This window comes from Chiloscyllium punctatum, chromosome 44 (assembly GCF_047496795.1).
Source record: "Chiloscyllium punctatum isolate Juve2018m chromosome 44, sChiPun1.3, whole genome shotgun sequence".
In the NCBI taxonomy this organism is placed as follows: Eukaryota; Metazoa; Chordata; class Chondrichthyes; order Orectolobiformes; family Hemiscylliidae; genus Chiloscyllium; species Chiloscyllium punctatum.
The window spans coordinates 15935039-15953537 of record NC_092782.1 but is presented as its reverse complement, the minus strand read 5'-3'; the positions used below and the strand labels follow the sequence as shown (position 1 = coordinate 15953537).

General features: G+C 46.5%; 1 protein-coding gene across 2 annotated transcripts in view; it reads left to right on the top strand.

Annotated features, from left to right (window-relative positions):
- Positions 1-18499, top strand: part of itpr2 (inositol 1,4,5-trisphosphate receptor, type 2) — a 265818-nt gene that overhangs the window by 172124 nt on the left and 75195 nt on the right. For both annotated transcript variants that reach the window (XM_072562332.1, XM_072562331.1), the window contains 6 exons: positions 4470-4605; positions 6342-6526; positions 6655-6838; positions 9875-10131; positions 13061-13261; positions 16149-16259. In XM_072562332.1, the coding sequence (XP_072418433.1) occupies positions 4470-4605; positions 6342-6526; positions 6655-6838; positions 9875-10131; positions 13061-13261; positions 16149-16259 (1074 nt within the window). The remainder of the gene's footprint in view (positions 1-4469; positions 4606-6341; positions 6527-6654; positions 6839-9874; positions 10132-13060; positions 13262-16148; positions 16260-18499) is intronic.

Below are 18499 nucleotides of genomic sequence, written 5' to 3'. Positions count from 1 at the left end.
TCATCCACCTCCCACTCATTCAGAATTCACCGCCAGTTCCTGCCTTTGCTTTTTAAAAGGGGTTCTCGGCTTTTGAAGTCTCCAGTTGCATGCGGTAATTTTAACTCATGACCACCGAGTGAAGCGCGAGCTTCCCATGACTGTCCCTTCCCAACTCTGATGAAAGCTTCATAGAATATATGTCGTGGACACAGGCCATTCAGCCCAATCAGTTTATGCTGACCCTCCTCCCATTCTATTCTATCATACCCCACCGTTACGGCTCTAGAGTTGACTGCCTGATGACACCTTTTACTTTTGAGCAGGGTCTACTTGAAACTGGCCAAGCCATCAAAGAATGTGAAGTGTAAAGGCGCAATTCCATGACTATTTGAGCTAGCATAAAAGAACATTCCTTGAATCAGCCGTAATCCCAATTTGGATGGGTCCACATTGCAAATGCCCCTCCTGATTGTGAAGGCCTTTAACGCTGTTGCCTGAAGTAAATTATTGGATTTCTGTGAAGAATTTTTTACATTCAAATACCAAGGAATTCCAACACCATTCTTACTCTCTTAAACTGCAGCTTCTTTAAATCCAGGGAACAAATTCCTGAATGCTGCCTTCCAGATATGGTGTACTGTAGTTTTGGTAAAATAATTAAAATTGCATTAAAATAATTTTAACGAGCAGTGTAATCGAATGTTTGACATTTTAAGGGCTGGGGTTGTGAGGGCTCTCTCTGAAAAATGCAATGTGAGCTTGGTTTACTCGGATTTTATTTTCGAACTGCAGATTTGGGGAAATGTCATGTGTTAAAGGTTTGTTTGAAAGGGCTCTATAAACACAGAACCATCCTTGATTTCAATCACCAGCCTGACCATTGTTCCTGTTAGATTTGTGACAAAGCCGCTTTCTGGATAAGAACCTCGTTGTGAGCATTCAGGCTTTATTTCTGTGTTTATCCGTTACTCCCAGCCACGTGAATTGAAGGCAAAGAGATTTTGTTTGGGAGGGTGGTGGCTATCTGGGTTCTATTCCTGCCAAAGCACAGCAGCACGTGGCTGTACATGTGGGCATTGTGTGTAGCCCCAGGCTGTCTGGTGTGATTGTGGGAAATTCCAGCTGTCACAACATGGGGAGGTGATTCAGTGTACTAACTCCTTCAGCCTGTGGAATGCTCTGGGAAAGCACCATCACGTGCTGTGCAATGAGTTGGAACACAATTGACCCTTGCACGAGCTCTACCTTTAAAACAAAAGGGAGACTTGTCTTTTCTAAAGCACCTTTTTAAGACAGTGCCGCACTCTGGAAGTCTAGCTGATGCTGGGCGGGTAACCTGCTAACAGTGAGGTGTCACAGTAACTTAGTAATGACCAGGCAGTCTGTTCCTCTGACGCTGTTTGGGTGATTAAACTTTGGCAAGAACTCGCCAGCTCTTCCTTCAAATCTGCTGCAGGATCTTCACAACCAACTGGAGAGATTAAACGAGCCCTTGGTTTAATGTCTGTGCTAAAAGGGAGGTGTTGATGGTAGCCATAATGTGGAGGTGCTGGTGTTAGACTGGGGTGGCCAAAGTCAGAAGTCACATGACACCAGGTTATGGTCCAACGGGTTTATTTGAAATCACAAGCTTTCGGAGCGCTGTCCCTTCATCAGGAGAAGTGAAGGAATAGAACCTGGAATGGTGTGACTTCCGATTATAAGTGAGTGCAGTGGTGTGCAAACCTTCAGCCTTTACAATCGACAAAACATTGTGATCTTGGTAAAGGCTAGTTATTTCTTTGGGGAAATCCAAACATCTAATTGTTTGCTAAAGGAATGAATCCATAAGGTTCACTCTTTAAAACAAAATAATCTTATAAACCAAAAATCCGAAGTCTGAATGTAAGTAATGACTCTATTTAAAATTTTAACATTGACTGTAAAGTGAATTTCTTAACTCAAATTTCCCTCTAGAGCCATTTCACTTACACATCAAAAAGCCATCTTAGCCACGTCAGAACTTGGAAGATGAGCCACTTGACCTGAGAATATTTGTAGATATTTGTGTAAGAGTTTGAATGTATTGGATCCCCCTGTATACTTCTAGAAATCTTGCCCCTCAGCTCTCCTCCAACACCCAGCTCAATGCAGGCATTGCTACCATCTTCAGTGTAATCACCTTGGGTCAGAAATCTCCTCTTTCTGAAGTTCCTCACGACTGAAGTCTTGCTTCTAGGATTTCTGTCTCTGTTTGTCAATCCCAGAACTCAATGTTAATAGAGCCACAGAGGTATACAGCACGGAAACAGACCCGTTGGTCCAACCAGTCCATGCTGAACATAATTCCAAACTAAACTAGCCCCACCTGCCTGTTCCTGGCCTATATCCTTCCAAACCTTTCCTATTGATGTACTTATCCAAATGTCTTTAAAACATTGTAACTGTGTCCACATCCACCACTCCCTCAGGAAGTTCATTCCACACATGAACCACCTTCTGTGTTGAAAACAAAAAAAAATCTGCCCCTCATGTCTTTTTTAAACCTCTCTACTCACACCTTAAAAATCTGCCCCGGAGTCTCAGAATTCCTCATCCTAGGGGAAAGACACCAACCATTAACCCGATCTATGTCCCTCATGATGTTATAACCGTCTATAATGTTACTTCTCAACCTCTGGCGCTCCAGTGAAAGACATTCCAGCCTATCCAGCCTTTCTTTATAACTTGAATCTTCCATTCCTGGCAACATCCTGGTAAATCTCTTCTGAACCCTCTCCAGCTTAATAATATCCTTCCTTCAATTGGGGTGGCACAGAGGCTTAGCAGTTAGCACTGCTGCCTCACAGCGTCAGGGACCTGAGTTCAATACCCACCCCAGGCAACTGTCTTTGTGGAGTTTGCACGTTCTCCCAGTGTCTGCATGGGTTTCCTTTGGGCGCTCCGGTTTCCTCCCACAGTCGAAAGGTGTGCAGGGTAGGTGAATTAGCCAGGCTAAATTGCCCATAGCGTTCAGGGATGTGTGGGTTAGGTGCGTTATTCGGGGTAGACATAGAGTAATAGGGCAGAGGAATGGGTCTGGGTGGGATACTTTTCGGAGGGTCGGTGTGGACTTGTTGGGCCGAATGTAGGGATTCTATAATCAGGGATTCTAAAAATTGTCAAAGGAAGAAATTTAAATGCTTGAGCAATTCTGCTTGATTGAAAAATTTTCTTCCATAAGCTTTGTCAAAGCTAAATTGGTTGTGTATAGAACCACATACAGAAACCTATCAGCCCTGTACCCCCCCAATAATACATTGTATTTACCGTTTCTTGAATGATTGCTGACTTCCCAGGCAACTTGGTCACACCATCAATTCCAGGAATCAAGTTTCTTCTTATTACAATCCGTCATCTTCAGAGAAATCCAGTGTTTAAAAGGCAATTTAGCCAGCAATTTAAAATAAAGGAATTTTCTCCAAAAGCATAAGGGCTATCTCCCAGATCTCCAGATTCTTGTACTTTTCCATAGGACGGTTATTTAAATGCATTTTGTACGATGTGTTTCTTTGTTAGCTCTTCCATTGTGAATTACTCTTTCAATTTCCAAATGAACAAATAGCACCCCCAAAGAGAGGCATTGTCTTGCTGAAACATTAGCATTGTTTTGGATGTGGAAGCAGTTTGGAATGTTGGGATGGGGTATAGTTTTCACCCACTCTGGTACTTGGATTATTTGTTGTTGCTCGGTGGCCAACACTCCTTACTCTGGGTCAGAATGGTGTGGGTTCACTACTCCCGGGTCCTGGGCTCCAGGCCCAGAACTGACACTTCACTGCAACACCCTCGAAGGATTGGCCATAGTCAAGACTCCCCCAACCCCCACCCCACCCCCACCCCCCACCCCACCCCCGAGTTGGATGCCAGTGATCCCACTGTGTTCCACGTGTACTTACACATGATGTAACCGTGTCAACACCACACTGAATCCTTACAGGGTGGAAGCCGGCCATCCGGCACATTGAGTCCACACGGACCCACCCCATCCCTGTAACCTTCCATTTCCCATGGCTAATTCACCGAGCCTGCACATGAAGGGTAATTTAGTGTGTAACCTAATACCTTCAGACTGTGGGAAGAAGCTGAAGTACCCGGAGAAAGATTCACGCCAGATACAGGGAGAATGTGCAAACTCCGCGCAGACAGTTGCCCCGTGGAATCGAACCTGGGGACCCTCACTGCTGTGAGGCAGCAGTGCTAACCACTGAGCCACTGTTTCGTCTGCCCTGCGCAGATACTGCTAGAGCTGCTGAGTTACTGCAGCTTGTTCAGTGAATTGATGATTTGATTGTGTTGTCCCTCTTTGGAGTGATAGTGAATGAGAGTTTGCACGTGAACAACCAACCCCTTCATATCACAGCGTCGTTAACAGAAGCAGGAAGCTTACTTCACAGGCAGGAGTGAAATAAACTTTGAAGTGCTTTTTCTTCTTTTGTTTCTATTAATTTTAATCTGTTCATTTCAAGGGCACGGTTTTAAGAAAGATCCTTCTGAATCGCTATTTTGGGAACCTTCGCAGTGTCTATAAAGGAGATGGTCACAGCAGCAGTATCAATCCCCCACTACAGACAGGGAGTTATTCCAAGTCTGCACAACCTGGAGGTAAATACAGGACGTATTATTAAAGTGCAAGGTTTAAAATGATAGAAATTGGGATAGGTTTAGATATGTGCAAACATAAAAGCAACAAATTGATCTTACGTTCTTGTTTTCCTGGGTGATCCTCATGAATCAAAGGTCAAGGGTTCGAATCCCACACCAGGACTTGAGCATAAAGTCTGGGTTAACACTGGCAGGGGAGCACCGAGGGAGGACTGTGTTGTTATAAATGCTCCCTTTTGGCTGAGATGCCAACTGAACCTCCAACTGCCCTCAGATAAGGCTAATACTGTAGCTCCAGTGACGCTGTGCACAGAAGAGGAGGTGGGAGTTGAACCCAGGACTCTTGGCTCAACTGTAAAACAATCTGTGACTGTTGCACGGTGGCCTGATGCAGCGTGCGTTCTGCAGTTTGCCAGTTGTCCTCCGGGAATTTCAGTTGCAGCCTGCGCCAGTCAGAAAGCTCTAGACAAAGAAAAGACTTATGGTTTACGTAGTGGGGAATTTGTGGTGCAGTGACCACATTTTACCTTCTGGGCCAGGTTCGAGTCAAACCAGCCTCTGAGGTGTGAAATAAGTGGGGGAGGGGTGGCGTAGTGGTTATGTTGTCGGATTGGTAATCCAGAGTTCCAGGCAAATGTTCTGGGGTTGTAGGTTCAAACCCCACAGTGATAGATGGTGAAATTTGAATTCAATAAGAAGCTAATCTCCTGGTGATCGTTAATTATTGTTTAAAAAAATAATTTGGGTCACTTGTGTCCTTTAGGGAAGGAAGCTGTCATTTTTACCTGGTCTGGCCTACATGTGAATCCAGACCCCACAGTGATGTGGTTGGTTTTTAACTGCTCTCTGGTCAATTAGGGATGGGCAATAAATGCTGGCCTCGCCAGCGACGCCCTCATCCCACTAATAAAAAAAAAGCTGGATGATTTAAGAATGTATTTAATATCAGGACATGCCAAAGGATCGAATGGGCTGTTAAGTGTTTTTGAAGCGTTGTTGCTATTACAATGCAGGAACCCAGTTGCCAGTTTGTCCACAGCAGGTTCCCACAAGCAGCAATATAAAGGGAGCTTATCAGGTCACTAGCCTTCCTATGACTGATGTGGTGGCACTGTAGGCCTGAGAGGGAGGTCAGAGCCTCAGTGTGAAATCTCCTCTGTGAAAGGGCACTGCTGACAATGTGGCAGTCCCTCGGTACTGCACGGCAGCCCCAGTGCGTGAAGGGACACTCTGAAAGCTCACAGTCTTCGGACTCGGAGACCAGGGAATCACCTGGTCAGGGATCAAGATTCTAATCCAGGTTGGAATCGGAAGAGGCGGGATGAGGGAGCGGAGGAGGAAGCGTGTGGAATGGGAAGAAAGTTTAACCATAAAATGTGTGGCTGCCATTGCGCTGTCAGTGGATTCCGAGCTGGAGCCCAGGTAGGTAGCGTTGTGGGTAGGTGGTGTACCAGCTCTTTGTGCTGGGGTATGGGGAGCAATCTTGTTGCTGTCAGTCTGCCGCAGTGCAAAGGAAAGTAATTACTTGTCCCCCACTGTATTTAGCATGAGCAGGGATGGTCATTTAACTTGCTGAAAGAGGCACACGTACAGTTCCTTCATTAGAACACGAGGGAGGGGGTGAGGAAGTGAAACTAGTGTGGATACTCAATGGGCTGATTGGCCTCCCCGTGCGATTCTGTGGACCACAAAATTAAGTTTCTGACTAAAAGAGTTGGGTTGATGTTTTCCTGCAGGCAGCAGTTCATTTGATTCGGACAAGTGTGGGGTCTCCGTGTTTGAGATCCAGTGTCACCTTGACCGGGCTGGGGCCTCGGAACTGGTCACCGATCTCATCACCAACACGAAGAACTCCAGGATCTTCGAAGAGAGCATCATGCTGGGCATCGCGTTGCTGGAAGGAGGAAACACCCAAATCCAGGTAGGGCACGGCCACTGATTCCCAGAGCTATCATGCCTAACCTCTCTTCCACCACCACCACCCCCCCCCCAACCCCCCACCCCCACCCCCAACAACCTGCTGCTAATCCATCTGTTTTCAAATCTTAGCATTCGTTCCACCGGCAACTCAATGAGCTGAAGAAATCGGAGAAGTTCTTCAAAGTCTTATACGATCGCATGAAACTGGCCCAACAGGAGATAAGGGCAACAGTATCTGTCAACACCAATGACCTGAGCTGCAAGAAGAAAGAGGATGATTATGATGTCGTGCCTCCTGTCAACAGGAGAAGAGGTAACACCGTTTCCATAGCAATGGGGCACCAACCAAAGCTCACTGGGTGGGGGAGGGGAATGGGGCAAGTTACTGAATCTGGAAAGCCATGAATGGCCTTGTTTTAACACTTTGATGACATTGGTGTGACTATAAAGAGGTTCTGGATCAATGATGCACTAATAATTAGCTGCTTGTACTTGACCAGCACAGACTAGATGGGCCAGATGTTGTTCTTTTCCGAGGTGCAGAACCTCCCTGACTGTGTGCCCAAGGGTTTCCTCACCTGTGTCGGTTTGACAGATCTTCTTTCAGAGCAGATACTGAAGACCCCGCCCGTTGTCTCAGGCAAATGTAGAAGATTCCACACACAACTGTCGCTTGGCAACAGCCATGGGCCCTGGCTTTCAGGGGCTCCTAGAAAGAACCATAAACCAGGATTGGGGGGTTGCTGGGGAACTCAGAGTTGTACCAATCCGGGGGAAAATGTTGTTTGTGGAATGGAAGGAACAGCTGCTGGTGAGGCTTGAGGTATTGGTGTGGATCACATGGTGTGATTTACCCAGGTCAGAGGCCTCCCTGCACCATGAGATTTACCCAGGTTAAAGCTCAGCACACATTATGAAATTTACCCAGGTCAGAGGTCACCGCGCAGCATGAAATTTACCCCAGGGCAGTGGGCGGCCGCAGTATGGGATTTACCCCAGGGTAGGGGGGCCCGGAGTGTGGGATTTACCCCAGGGTCAGGGGAGGGCCGCAGTGTGGGATTTACCCCAGGGTTGGGGGGCCCGCAGTGTGGGATTTACCCCAGGGTAGGGGGGCCCGCAGTGTGGGATTTACCCCAGGGTAGGGGAGGGCCGCAGTGTGGGATTTACCCCAGGGCAGGGGAGGGCCGCAGTGTGGGATTTACCCCAGGGCAGGGGGCCGCAATGTGAGGTACCCCAGATCCCATACCTGCTGCAAGCAACTGTTTGATTGAAGTGCAGTAGAGATCCCTCCCTCCACCATGTCCTCTCCATCTGTAACCGGCTGGAAAAACCAATCTGCCTGCAGTTGTATTTCTATATCTACAACCCTCAGAAAGAGGCTTTAACATTAGAGAAATGGGCCCATTTTGCTACTGTTGTCTTTTTATCATGAAATTGAGGATAATCAAATTCAGTATCACAACACCATCAGGGAGACAGCGTTGTGATATAATCTGGTCCTGTGACAACAGTAAGATAACACAAGACCATGAATCATAATTAGAGCTGTTCTCTTTTAATCCACCGAGAGGCAGCATGACAGTGAGCAATGAGTTAGGCAGGGCCTCCAAATCCAGCTGCCTTGCTGCTCGCTCTCTCTCTCTCTCTATCCTCTCCATCTGGCTTCTCCCCTGTTTGGGCCACTTCATGGCCTTGAAGGTTTGGAACCAACAACCCCCCCCCACCCGGTTTAATTTCCTTTAGTTCAGCTGTTCTGTTGCAGGGTGAATAAGAAATGAGGAATTGAGGTGGCTTACTCCCAGAGATAAACGCAAGAGAATGAGGCTGTCTCTTCCCACTGAACACAGAGGCCTGTCCCAGATGAGATGGGGTCTGAACAGAGTAGATCGAGAGAAACAGGCCTCATTGATACAAGGATTGAGAAGCAGAGGATATTGATTGGCAAGAGGGCGGCACAGTGGCTCAGTGGTTAGCACTGCTGCTTCACAGCACCAGGGTCCCAGGTTCAATTCCAGCATCGGGCGACTGTCTGTGCAGTTTGCACACTCTCACTATGTCTGCGTGGGTTTCCTCCCACAGTCCAAAGATGCGCAGGTTAGGTGAATTGGCCATGCTAAATTGCCTATAGTGTTAGGTGCATTAGTCAGAAGGAGATGGGTCTGGGTGGTTTACTCTTCGGAGGGTTGGTGTGGACTAGTTGGCCCGAAGGGCCTGTTTCCACATTGTAGGGAGTCTAGTCTAATCAGGTAGCAACAGTGATATTATTTGACACAGAGAATGGTTTGCGTCTGGGGAAGTGGTACCAGGTGAATTGTTCAAGCATAGAGCCAGTACAGACATATTGGGCTGAATGGCCTTCCTCTGTGCTGTCTCCATTCTGTGCCCCCTTTGTTATTCTAACTGCAAAGTGCAGAGACTAGGAGGTAATTTTTTTAATGGTGTTGATTCTCATTCTCTTTTCCTGGAGTCAGTTTGGTGGTGACTGTGTCAAATGAGTTTTATTTTAATGCCCGTTAACAACAGCAAGATGGTGAAGGGGTCAGAGGTGGGTGGCTAAAGAGAGCTTGTAGAGATTGGTCTGATGCAACACCAGGAGGATCACAATTGCTGCTTTAGGAAGTCTGCACTGCTCACACTAACCCGCTGGCCAGGCTGTGAAACCAACCCCAGAATCTCTCGACAGGTGCAACACAGAAAGAGGCCATTTGCTCCATCGTGTTGGATCGCAAAGTGAGCTGAGCGATTCATCCAGTGCCACTCCCACACTTTCTCCCTTTTGATCCTGTGCGTTTTCAGACAGGCATTCCCCTTAATTGACCCTGTCTCCACCACACACTCCAGATCCCAGCCCCACACTCTGTGGGGAAGAGGATTTTCCTCATGTCCCCATTGCTTTTGCCCAATCGCCTCAAAGCTAGGCCCTCTTATTTACGATCTTCCCACCAATGGGAGCAATCTCTCCTTATCCAGTCTGTCCAGACCCCTTGGGATTTTGAACACCTTAATCAAAATCTCCTTTCAACATTCTGTTCCTGACAGAAAATAGTCGCACTTCTTCCTGTCCACCCACAGGACTAAATTTCCACATCATTGGAACCATTCTCCTGGATCTGCTCCTGGGTTTGACTTGCTGCTCTCCCGGTTGATTAACCCCCTCTTCTCCCTGCCACCATTAGTCTAAAGGTCAAGTTCAAGGTATCCAAGGGACCCTAGAGATTTAATGATGTGCATCTTAACATGCTGTTGAGGTGAAAACTTGGGCTCCTCTTCTGAGTTGTGCAATCAGGAGGGGCTAGAGCATCCTAGACCTTACCCATTACAAAGCAGACCGTCTTTTCATATTCCTCAGTGAAGGATTCATCGTATCACCTGAAGGAGGGAGTGAAAGGGCAACTGGCAGAGGCCTCAGTTGCCACGCACAAGGCCTACTATATGTACAGAAGGGAGATGGATCCCGAGGCTGATCTGGTGCCGGTGGGGAGTGAGGGCATCGTGTCGGAAGAGAAATCTGGTGAGGAAGAAGCCATGAGCCCTGCGATCGCTATCATGGAGCCCATTCTCCGGTTCCTGCAGCTGCTCTGTGAGAACCATAACACAGAGCTTCAGGTAAGACCAGGGGCTTCTCGCAGATCACCCCAGCCAAGCTCATGCACTTCAGGGTCAGCAAGCATGGAGGAAGAAAACTAGTGACACAGTGGTTAGCACTGCTACCTCATAGCACCAGGGTCACAGGTTCGATTCCAGCCTCAGGTAACTGTCTGCGTGGCGTTTGCATATTCACCCCGTGTCTGCGGGATTTCCTCCAGGTGCTCCGGTCTCCTCCCACAGTCCAAAGATGTGTAGGTCAGGTGAATTGGCCAGACTGCCTTCCTCCCTCTCTTAGGGAGGCCAATACCCACTTTATTCTAAAGAGAGGGAAAGACCCTGTAGACTGTGACTCGTACAGGCCTGTCTCGCTGCTGAACGTAGATTTGAAAATCCTGTCTAAAACACTAGTTTTGAGATTGGAGAAGGTACTGCCCACTATCATAAGGAAGACCAGACAGATTTTATTAAGGGTCATAACTCTTGCAATAATGTCAGGAGTGTGTTGAATGGAGTACAGATAAGCCAGCAGACGTCACTTCCAGGCTTGGTGGTCTCCTTGGACACAGAAAAGGCGTGTGACCAGGTGGAGTGGCCATAATGTTTTGGTGTCCTGGGACGTTTTGGCTTGGGGTGGAGGGGGCTTTCGCCAATTGGGTGGCAGAGCTGTATATAACGACTCTATGGCAGAGGTCCTCACGAGCAGCGTAAAGTCAGATAACTTGAGCATTGAGAGATGTTGCAGTCAAAGGTGTCCCCTCTCGCCACTGCCATTCACCTTAGTAATCGAACCGTGGGTGGAGGCTGTTCGGAAGGACTCTGAAATAGTTCGCCCAAAAGTAGGAATGGGAGAGCACGAAATCACTCTCTACGCTGGCTAACCCGGGAATGTCTGTATCCCGGTGAATACAAAAGATCAACTTACTCGGCGTGTTCTCGGGGTGTAAAATTAATTGTACAAAATCAGAAGCTGTGCCCATAGGAGGCTAGGCAGGAGTGCCTAGTCTGGAGGATGGAACACGATGGTCACAAAAAGGTTTTCTTTTATTTGGGTATTTTTATTACCCCCACTTTCCACTTGGTGTATCGAGCTAACTTTGTGCAATTGTTTGAAAGGATAAAACAACAACTTCAGCATTGGGAGGGGTTACCAATATCATGGTTAAAATGAATGTTCTTCCTCAGCTACTATACCGCATGAGAATGCTCCTGTTGCTATTTCCCAGACAAGTGCTGCACAGTCTCAATGGCTGGCTTGGATCCTTTATTTGGCGTTGTAGGCACCCTCCAATTAAATTCACCAAGCTGCAACTCCCACACGGAATGGGGGGGGGGGGGGTGCATGGTCGATCCCCCAGATTTGAAGTGATACCAAATAAGCGCCTTATTGTCCTATTGTGAGTGACTGGGTGTGGAAGGACCGGAGGTTGATATGGCTCAACATCAAGGTCTCCCAGCCAAAGTGTCCCCTCCTCAGCCTGCTGTTTATGGATAGGATGAAATCTGTTACTGAACGTTGTAGAAATCCAATTATTATCAACATGGTCAGAGCGTGCAGGGCAAGGGAAAACTGCATAAGACCTCGTCGTTTATCCCTTTGGTTGGAGCCCCAGCATTCTGGCCGGGGTCAATGGATTCCAGCTTTAAGGTATGGGAGGTCAAGGGAGTCTCCTGTCTGGGAGACCTATTTGAGGGAGACGTCTTGATGTCATATGACCAGTTACGCCACAAATATGGGCTACCCAGTAGGGACCTCTTCTGTTATTTTCAGATTAGGGATTATATACAGAGAAGGGCCATGCTCTTGACTCAGCCCCACAAGTCCGCCATGGAGAGGAGTGCGCTCTGATGAGCAGACACTCTCTCGGTCAGTACTCGATATCACTTACAGAGAGGGGGCACCATGGAAGATATGGAAAGACTCTACAGAGTCTGGAGTCAGGACCTAGGGGTAAAAACTTCATCTGAAACATGGGAGAATGTGAAGATGATCTCAAAATGCAATGAGGTGCAGGCTGTGCAATTGAAGATTCTCCACCGAGCCCATATGGCCCCAGAGCGATTAGCAAAGCTCAGGGGCACCTCCAGGCTGCCCTCAATGTAAAACAAGTACCGGCACCCTGACACATTGTCTGTGGTCGTGTCATAAGATCTGTAGGTACTGGGGTGTCATAGTGAATGAGGTGGAGGGGATTCTGGGAATTAAAGTTAGGATGGATCTGGTATCCCTCCTTTTGGGACTGCTGAATCTGCCTTCATTAGATGAGCGTGGGAAGAGATTATTTAATATTCTTGTGTATAGTGCAAGGAAGAACATTTTAATGAGCTGGGCCTCAGAACCCCCCCCTCCCACCAGGGCTTATGGGGTGGTATAGATTAGTGATGGAGCACGTTCCCCTGGAGTTTCTTCCGAACGTGGTGCACCAGAAAATGGAACAATTCTATAAGGTGTGACGGCCCTTTTTAAATACATAGACGTGGAGTTGTCAGCCATATTGACCAGTGCCTTTCTATAGCCGTGAGGGCTGGGTTTGGCAGTCTGGGGCCTTGGGGAGGATGCTTGAATAAATACTGGTATAATAACTAACGTTCTAGTGGATGGGAGCTTCACTGGGAATGTGCCAGGTGGTGTAGTTTTTAGTTTAATTTGAGTCCAGTTAATTAGAGTCGAGAGTGTGGTGCTGGAAAAGCACCGCCGGTCAGGCAGTATCCAAGGAGCAGGAGAATCGGCGTTTCAGGCAAAAGCCCTTCATCAGGAATGAGCTCATAGGCTCGAATATGGATTTGAGGCTGCTGTCAGATCTTGGTGGAGCCAACGTGACTAGCTCCTGTCCCTAACCTGACCAATTTGTATGGATTACATCAAAGTATCTCTCGTTGAAGAGATCAGTGAGATCTGATTGCTCCACTTACTGACGAGTGATCGTTTTCACGTTTTCCCTCTTTCTAGAATTTTCTGCGGCACCAAAACAACAAAACCAATTATAACTTGGTGTGTGAAACGCTGCAGTTTATGGACTGTATCTGCGGCAGTACCACAGGAGGGCTCGGCTTGCTGGGACTCTACATTAATGAGAAAAATGTCTCACTCGTCAACCAGACTTTGGAGACGCTGACTGAATACTGCCAGGGACCGTGCCATGAGAATCAGGTAAAGTTTCAGGAGTCCGTGCCCGTCGATTGATTCTCATCCAATGTTAACGCATTTGTCACGTGTGAACTAGTGTGCCAATTGGCCTTTGGGTAGTCAACGGTGGTTAACGTAGATCAGAGCTAATTGGTGTAATGTTAACTGGTAAGACTGTCGTAGGTGACCAAGTAAGGGGGATGAGTGTGACTTTGGATACAGGCAGCTGAGAGTGGGAGGCTCAGAGGGGAAGGTTTTGAATAGTTAAGCCTGGAGTTAAGGATTGCTTTTGGGCAACTTCTTGTAATAGGTGACCAGTGTCAGCCAGGGTGAAGGGAGCTGGGAGTGTTGGACATCTATCCCCTTTTGGGCCCAAGTTCAAAGTGAACTGGAGTCCTTTAGGCAGAAGCGGATCCTGGTTGGTGGACCTTAGCAGAACCCCTCCCCCCACCTGTATACAGGGCCAGCCTCGGGCCTTGACCTGCAGAGAGATGAAGAAGTGGACCGTGGGCCAGTGCAGGCTGCAAGATGGGAGGTTCTAATTCAAGATTCCATAACCCATTCCCAATAAGCAGGTTAAAACTCCACCCAGAACCAACCCCCACTGCCTGATGGTAATAACTTTGACAAAATCAGTAACCTACTCCTTGTGTTGTCTTTCTTTGTATTTCTGGTTTAGGAAACGGGAAGGTTAGAGAGTAATGATCTCCTGAAGCTTTGGGAAGAGGAATTACTGGAGAGGGGCCGCAAGAGACTGACATGTATTTGAAAATTATAGAGTGGTCTGCCTGTCCTGAGAGATTTGTACATGGGAGTGGGTTTGTTCAGTACTGGGTCAGCTGACCCTGAGGTTAAAGCTGAAATTCAGTGCAAGGCAGTGCAAACTCACTTTGCTCATTATGTACTATTGTACTGCACTGGAGAAAAAGGATATCTCAAGGGTTCAAGTCCAGCATCAATTTAGCTATAACTAGGGAAGAAAAAGGGTCGAATTATATTTCTAGGTGCAGTCTATGGACCATCAATGAGTGGGAAGGATGTAGAGAAACTACAGTGAGATGCCACCTTGGTGGTCATTATGTTGGGAGTCTTCAATTGCCCAAATATAGACGGGGATACTGATAACATAAGGGGCAGCTAGAGGCACGATTCCTAGGTTATGTTCAGAAGTGTTTCCGACAGCGGTGTGTCCAGTCTAATACGGAAGCACATGTCGTTGGAACTAGTTCTTGGAAATAAGATGGATCGACTACTTTTCATCATTTACATAAATGATTTGGATGCGAGCATAAGAGGTACGGTTAGTAAGTTTGCTGATGATACCAAAATTGGAGGTGTCATGGACAGTGAAGAAGGTTACCTCAGATTACAACAGGATCTTGACCAGATGGGCCAATGGGCTGAGAAGTGGCAGATGGAGTTTAATTCAGATAAATGTGAGGTGCTGCGTTATGGGAAAGCAAATCTGAGCAGGACTTATACACTTAATGGTAAGGTCCTAGGGAGTGTTGCTGAACATAGAGACCTTGGAGTGCAGGTTCATAGCTCCTTGAAAGTGGAGTCGCAGGTAGATAGGATAGTGAAGGCGGCGTTTGGTATGCTTTCCTTTATTGGTCAGAGTATTGAGTATAGGAGTTGGGAGGTCATGTTGCAGCTGTACAGGACATTGGTTAGGCCACTGTTGGAATATTGCATGCAATTCTGGTCTCCTCCTTATCGGAAAGATGTTGTGAAACTTGAAAGGGTTCAGAAAAGATTTACAAGGATGTTGCCAGGGTTGGAGGATCTAAGCTACAGGGAGAGGCTGAACAGGCTGGGGCTGTTTTCCCTGGAGGATCGGAGGCTGAGGGGTGACCTTTTCGAGGTTTATAAAATCATGAGGGGCATGGATAGGGTAAATAGACAAAGTCTTTTCCCTGGGGTGGGGGAGTCCAGAACTAGAGGGCATAGATTTAGGGTGAGAGGGGAAAGATATAAAAGAGACCTAAGGGACAATTTTTTCACGCAGAGGGTGATACGTGTATGGAATGAGCTGCCAGAGGAAGTGATGGAGGCTGGTACAATTGCAATATTTAAAATATATGAATAGGAAGGGTTTAGAGGGATATGGGCCAGGTGCTGGCAGGTGGAACTCGACTAGGTTGGGATTTCTGGTCGACATGGACGAGTTGGACCGAAGGATCTGTTTCCGTGCTGCACGTCTCCATGACTCTAAGTATCAATGGGGAACATATAGGAGACAGCGCTCATTGTATCATAAGGTTTTGGATAGTGTTGGAGAATGACACATACAGTGAGAAAAATCGATTGGCAGAGAATGGGTTTCAATGGGGCAAGGGCAGAGCTGAGCAGGATTGACTCGAACAAGACGTTGGTAGGCGAAACAGTAACTGAACCAAACAGGCCTGATTAGAAACCAGAGGGAGATTTACACATGGAGAAAGGGCCAGGTCTGAGACAGTGAATGAATACTTTGCTGAATGTCTTTATCAAAGAGAACATGATAAAGAGATGGAAACTCTTAAGATTATGAGGCGTTCAGAAGGGCACTTGCTGATTGTTTGAGTGGGAAATAATGTTCAGTGATATGGAGCAAAAGCAAGAGGTTGGCACTCGGAACTGATGCGGATTGGAAAAGCCAGTGCAGACATGATGGGCCAGATGGCCTGTTTCTGCACCGTTACAGTTTAGTGATTCTATTGCAGTCTCACCATCTTGTCGACCTTCATATTCAAAAGGGTTATACATGTTCCTAATAGCCCGCCATCGTTTACATTTGTATTGTGTGCAGCCTTTGTGTTGCTGTTGGCTATAGAATTCCTTGCAGCACCAAGTTTCTGTTCTCCTTCTGATTAGTAGTTAAACACCCTAAGCAATGAAGTTTACCCATGTTGGATTCTGTCTCTCACAGACCTGCATCACGACCCATGAATGTAATGGGATTGATATCATTATCGCACTGATCCTCAATGACATTAACCCTCTCGGAAAGTACCGAATTGACCTTGTCTTACAACTGAAGGTAAGATCGTCGATGCCTATTGTTAACTGTTTTTCTTTTTAAAGAATTAATTCTGCTTCTTTTGGACTGATGAGAGGGAATATTGATTCCATTCAAAGAATTTGATCAAAGGAAATTTGCAAAGCTACAATATCTTGGCCTTTGTCTGCCTTGCGTATGTTCATTCTGATAGTTGGTATTGGACAATGCATGCAGACAAACCATTTGTTAAACCAAATACTAATGTTAAAGTTAAAACATGCCTCAAATAATGCAAAAGAAAAGTGTTTTAGTATAGATTAGATTAGATTAGATTAGATTCCCTACAGTACGGAAACAGGCCCTTCAGCCCAACAAATTCACACCGACCCTCCGAAGAGCAACCCCCCCCCCCAGACCCACCACCCCTGACTAATGTATCTAACACGATGGGCAATTTCCCATGGCCAATTCGCCTGACCTGCACATTGTTGGACTGATAGGGGAAACTGGAGCACCCGGAGGGTACTGTGTGCATTTTTGAAATAAACATTCCAAAAGGTCCCTATTTATGGTTGGGGTGGCACAGTGGCTCAGTAGTTAGTATGGTTGCCTCTCAGCGCCAGGGACCCGGGTTCAATTCCAGCTTTGGGCAACTGTCTGTGTGGAGTTTGCACATTCTCCCAGTGACTGCATGAGTTTCCTCCTTGTGCTCCAGTTTCCTCCCACAGTCCAAAGATGTGCATGTTAGGTGAATTGCCCATATTATTCAGAAATGTGTAGATTAGGTGCATTAGTTAAGGGGAGTGGGTCTGGATGGGTTACTCTTCAGTGGGTTGGTGTGGACTTGTTGGGCCGAAGGGCCTGTTTTCACATTGTAGGGATTCTACAAGGTAATGTTTAATTGGATATAAAAGATCCCATAGTAGTATTTGAAAGAAAGCCAAGTGAATTGTCCCCATGTCTGAAACTAGTATTTATTCTGCAACCAGTTTTACTAAAATGTGAGAGTTAGGAAGAGGAGTAGGTCATTCAGCCCATTGTGCCTGCTCTGTAATTTGATAAGATCATGGCTGATCTGACTGTAACCTCAAACCAGCCATCCTGCCTCCCCCGATAATCTTTCACCCTCTCTCTTATTCAAGAATTTTTCCACCACGGCCTTAACGATATTAAGCACTCTGCTTCCACTGCCTTTTCAGGAAGTGACTTCCAAAATTTCCAGCTGTCTTTAAGAAAACAATATCCCATCATCTCTACCTTTTTATTATTGTTATTTTTGTTTTTAAACAGTGGGCTTAGTTCTCGATCCTCGATATTTTCAAATTGATCTGTTCAGAGATGTTATTACATGCCTGTGGAACAGGTGGGACTTGAATCCAGGTTTCCTTGCTCTGAGGTAGGGACGTTACCACTTAGCCACTACAGCCCCCCTCCAACAAGAGGAAACTTCAGCTAATATGATCAGACTTTTGAACAGACCTCTCCGATATTAGAGTTGATCTTTCTCTGCTCCTTCTCTGTAGCTGTAACACTACATTCTGCATTCTGTTCTGTAACCCTGATGTATGTATGTAAGGCATGATTTGCCTGGATAGCACACACAACAATACTTTTCACTGTGTCTCGGTCCATGTGACAGTAAATCGCATCATATCCTGTTAAGGCCCCTCAGGATCTTGTATGCTTCAATCAAGCCTTTTACTCTTGTAGATAGCAACGGATACAAGCCTAGTCTGTCTAACGTTTCTTCATAACAACTCGCCCATTCAAGTATTCTCTGAACTGCTTCCTTCTGTATATAAAATGTGACCAATTCTGTACACCGTACTCCAAACGTGTTCTCACTGCTGTATAAGTGAAGCATAACCTCCCTCTGTTTGTAATCATTGGTCCCCTCCAATGACCAATAACAATCTACAGGATTTGCTTTCCTAATTCCTGTGTCCTAACCTTTTGTGTCTATTGCGATTCCTGTGCTGCTCAGAGCTCTAAAATCTATCACCATTTAAACAATATGCTTTTTTTATTATTCCTATCAAAATGTGCAATTTCACATATCCCTACACCATATTCCATTCACCAGATCTTCATCTACTTAGAGTCATAGAGATGTAGAACACAGAAACAGACCCTTCGGTCCAACCCGTCCATGCCAACCAGATATCCCAACCCAATTTAGTCCCACCTGCCAGCACCCGGCTCATATCCCGCTAAACCCTTCCTATTCATATACCCATCCAAATGCCTCTTAAATGTTGAAATGTTACCAGCTTCCACCA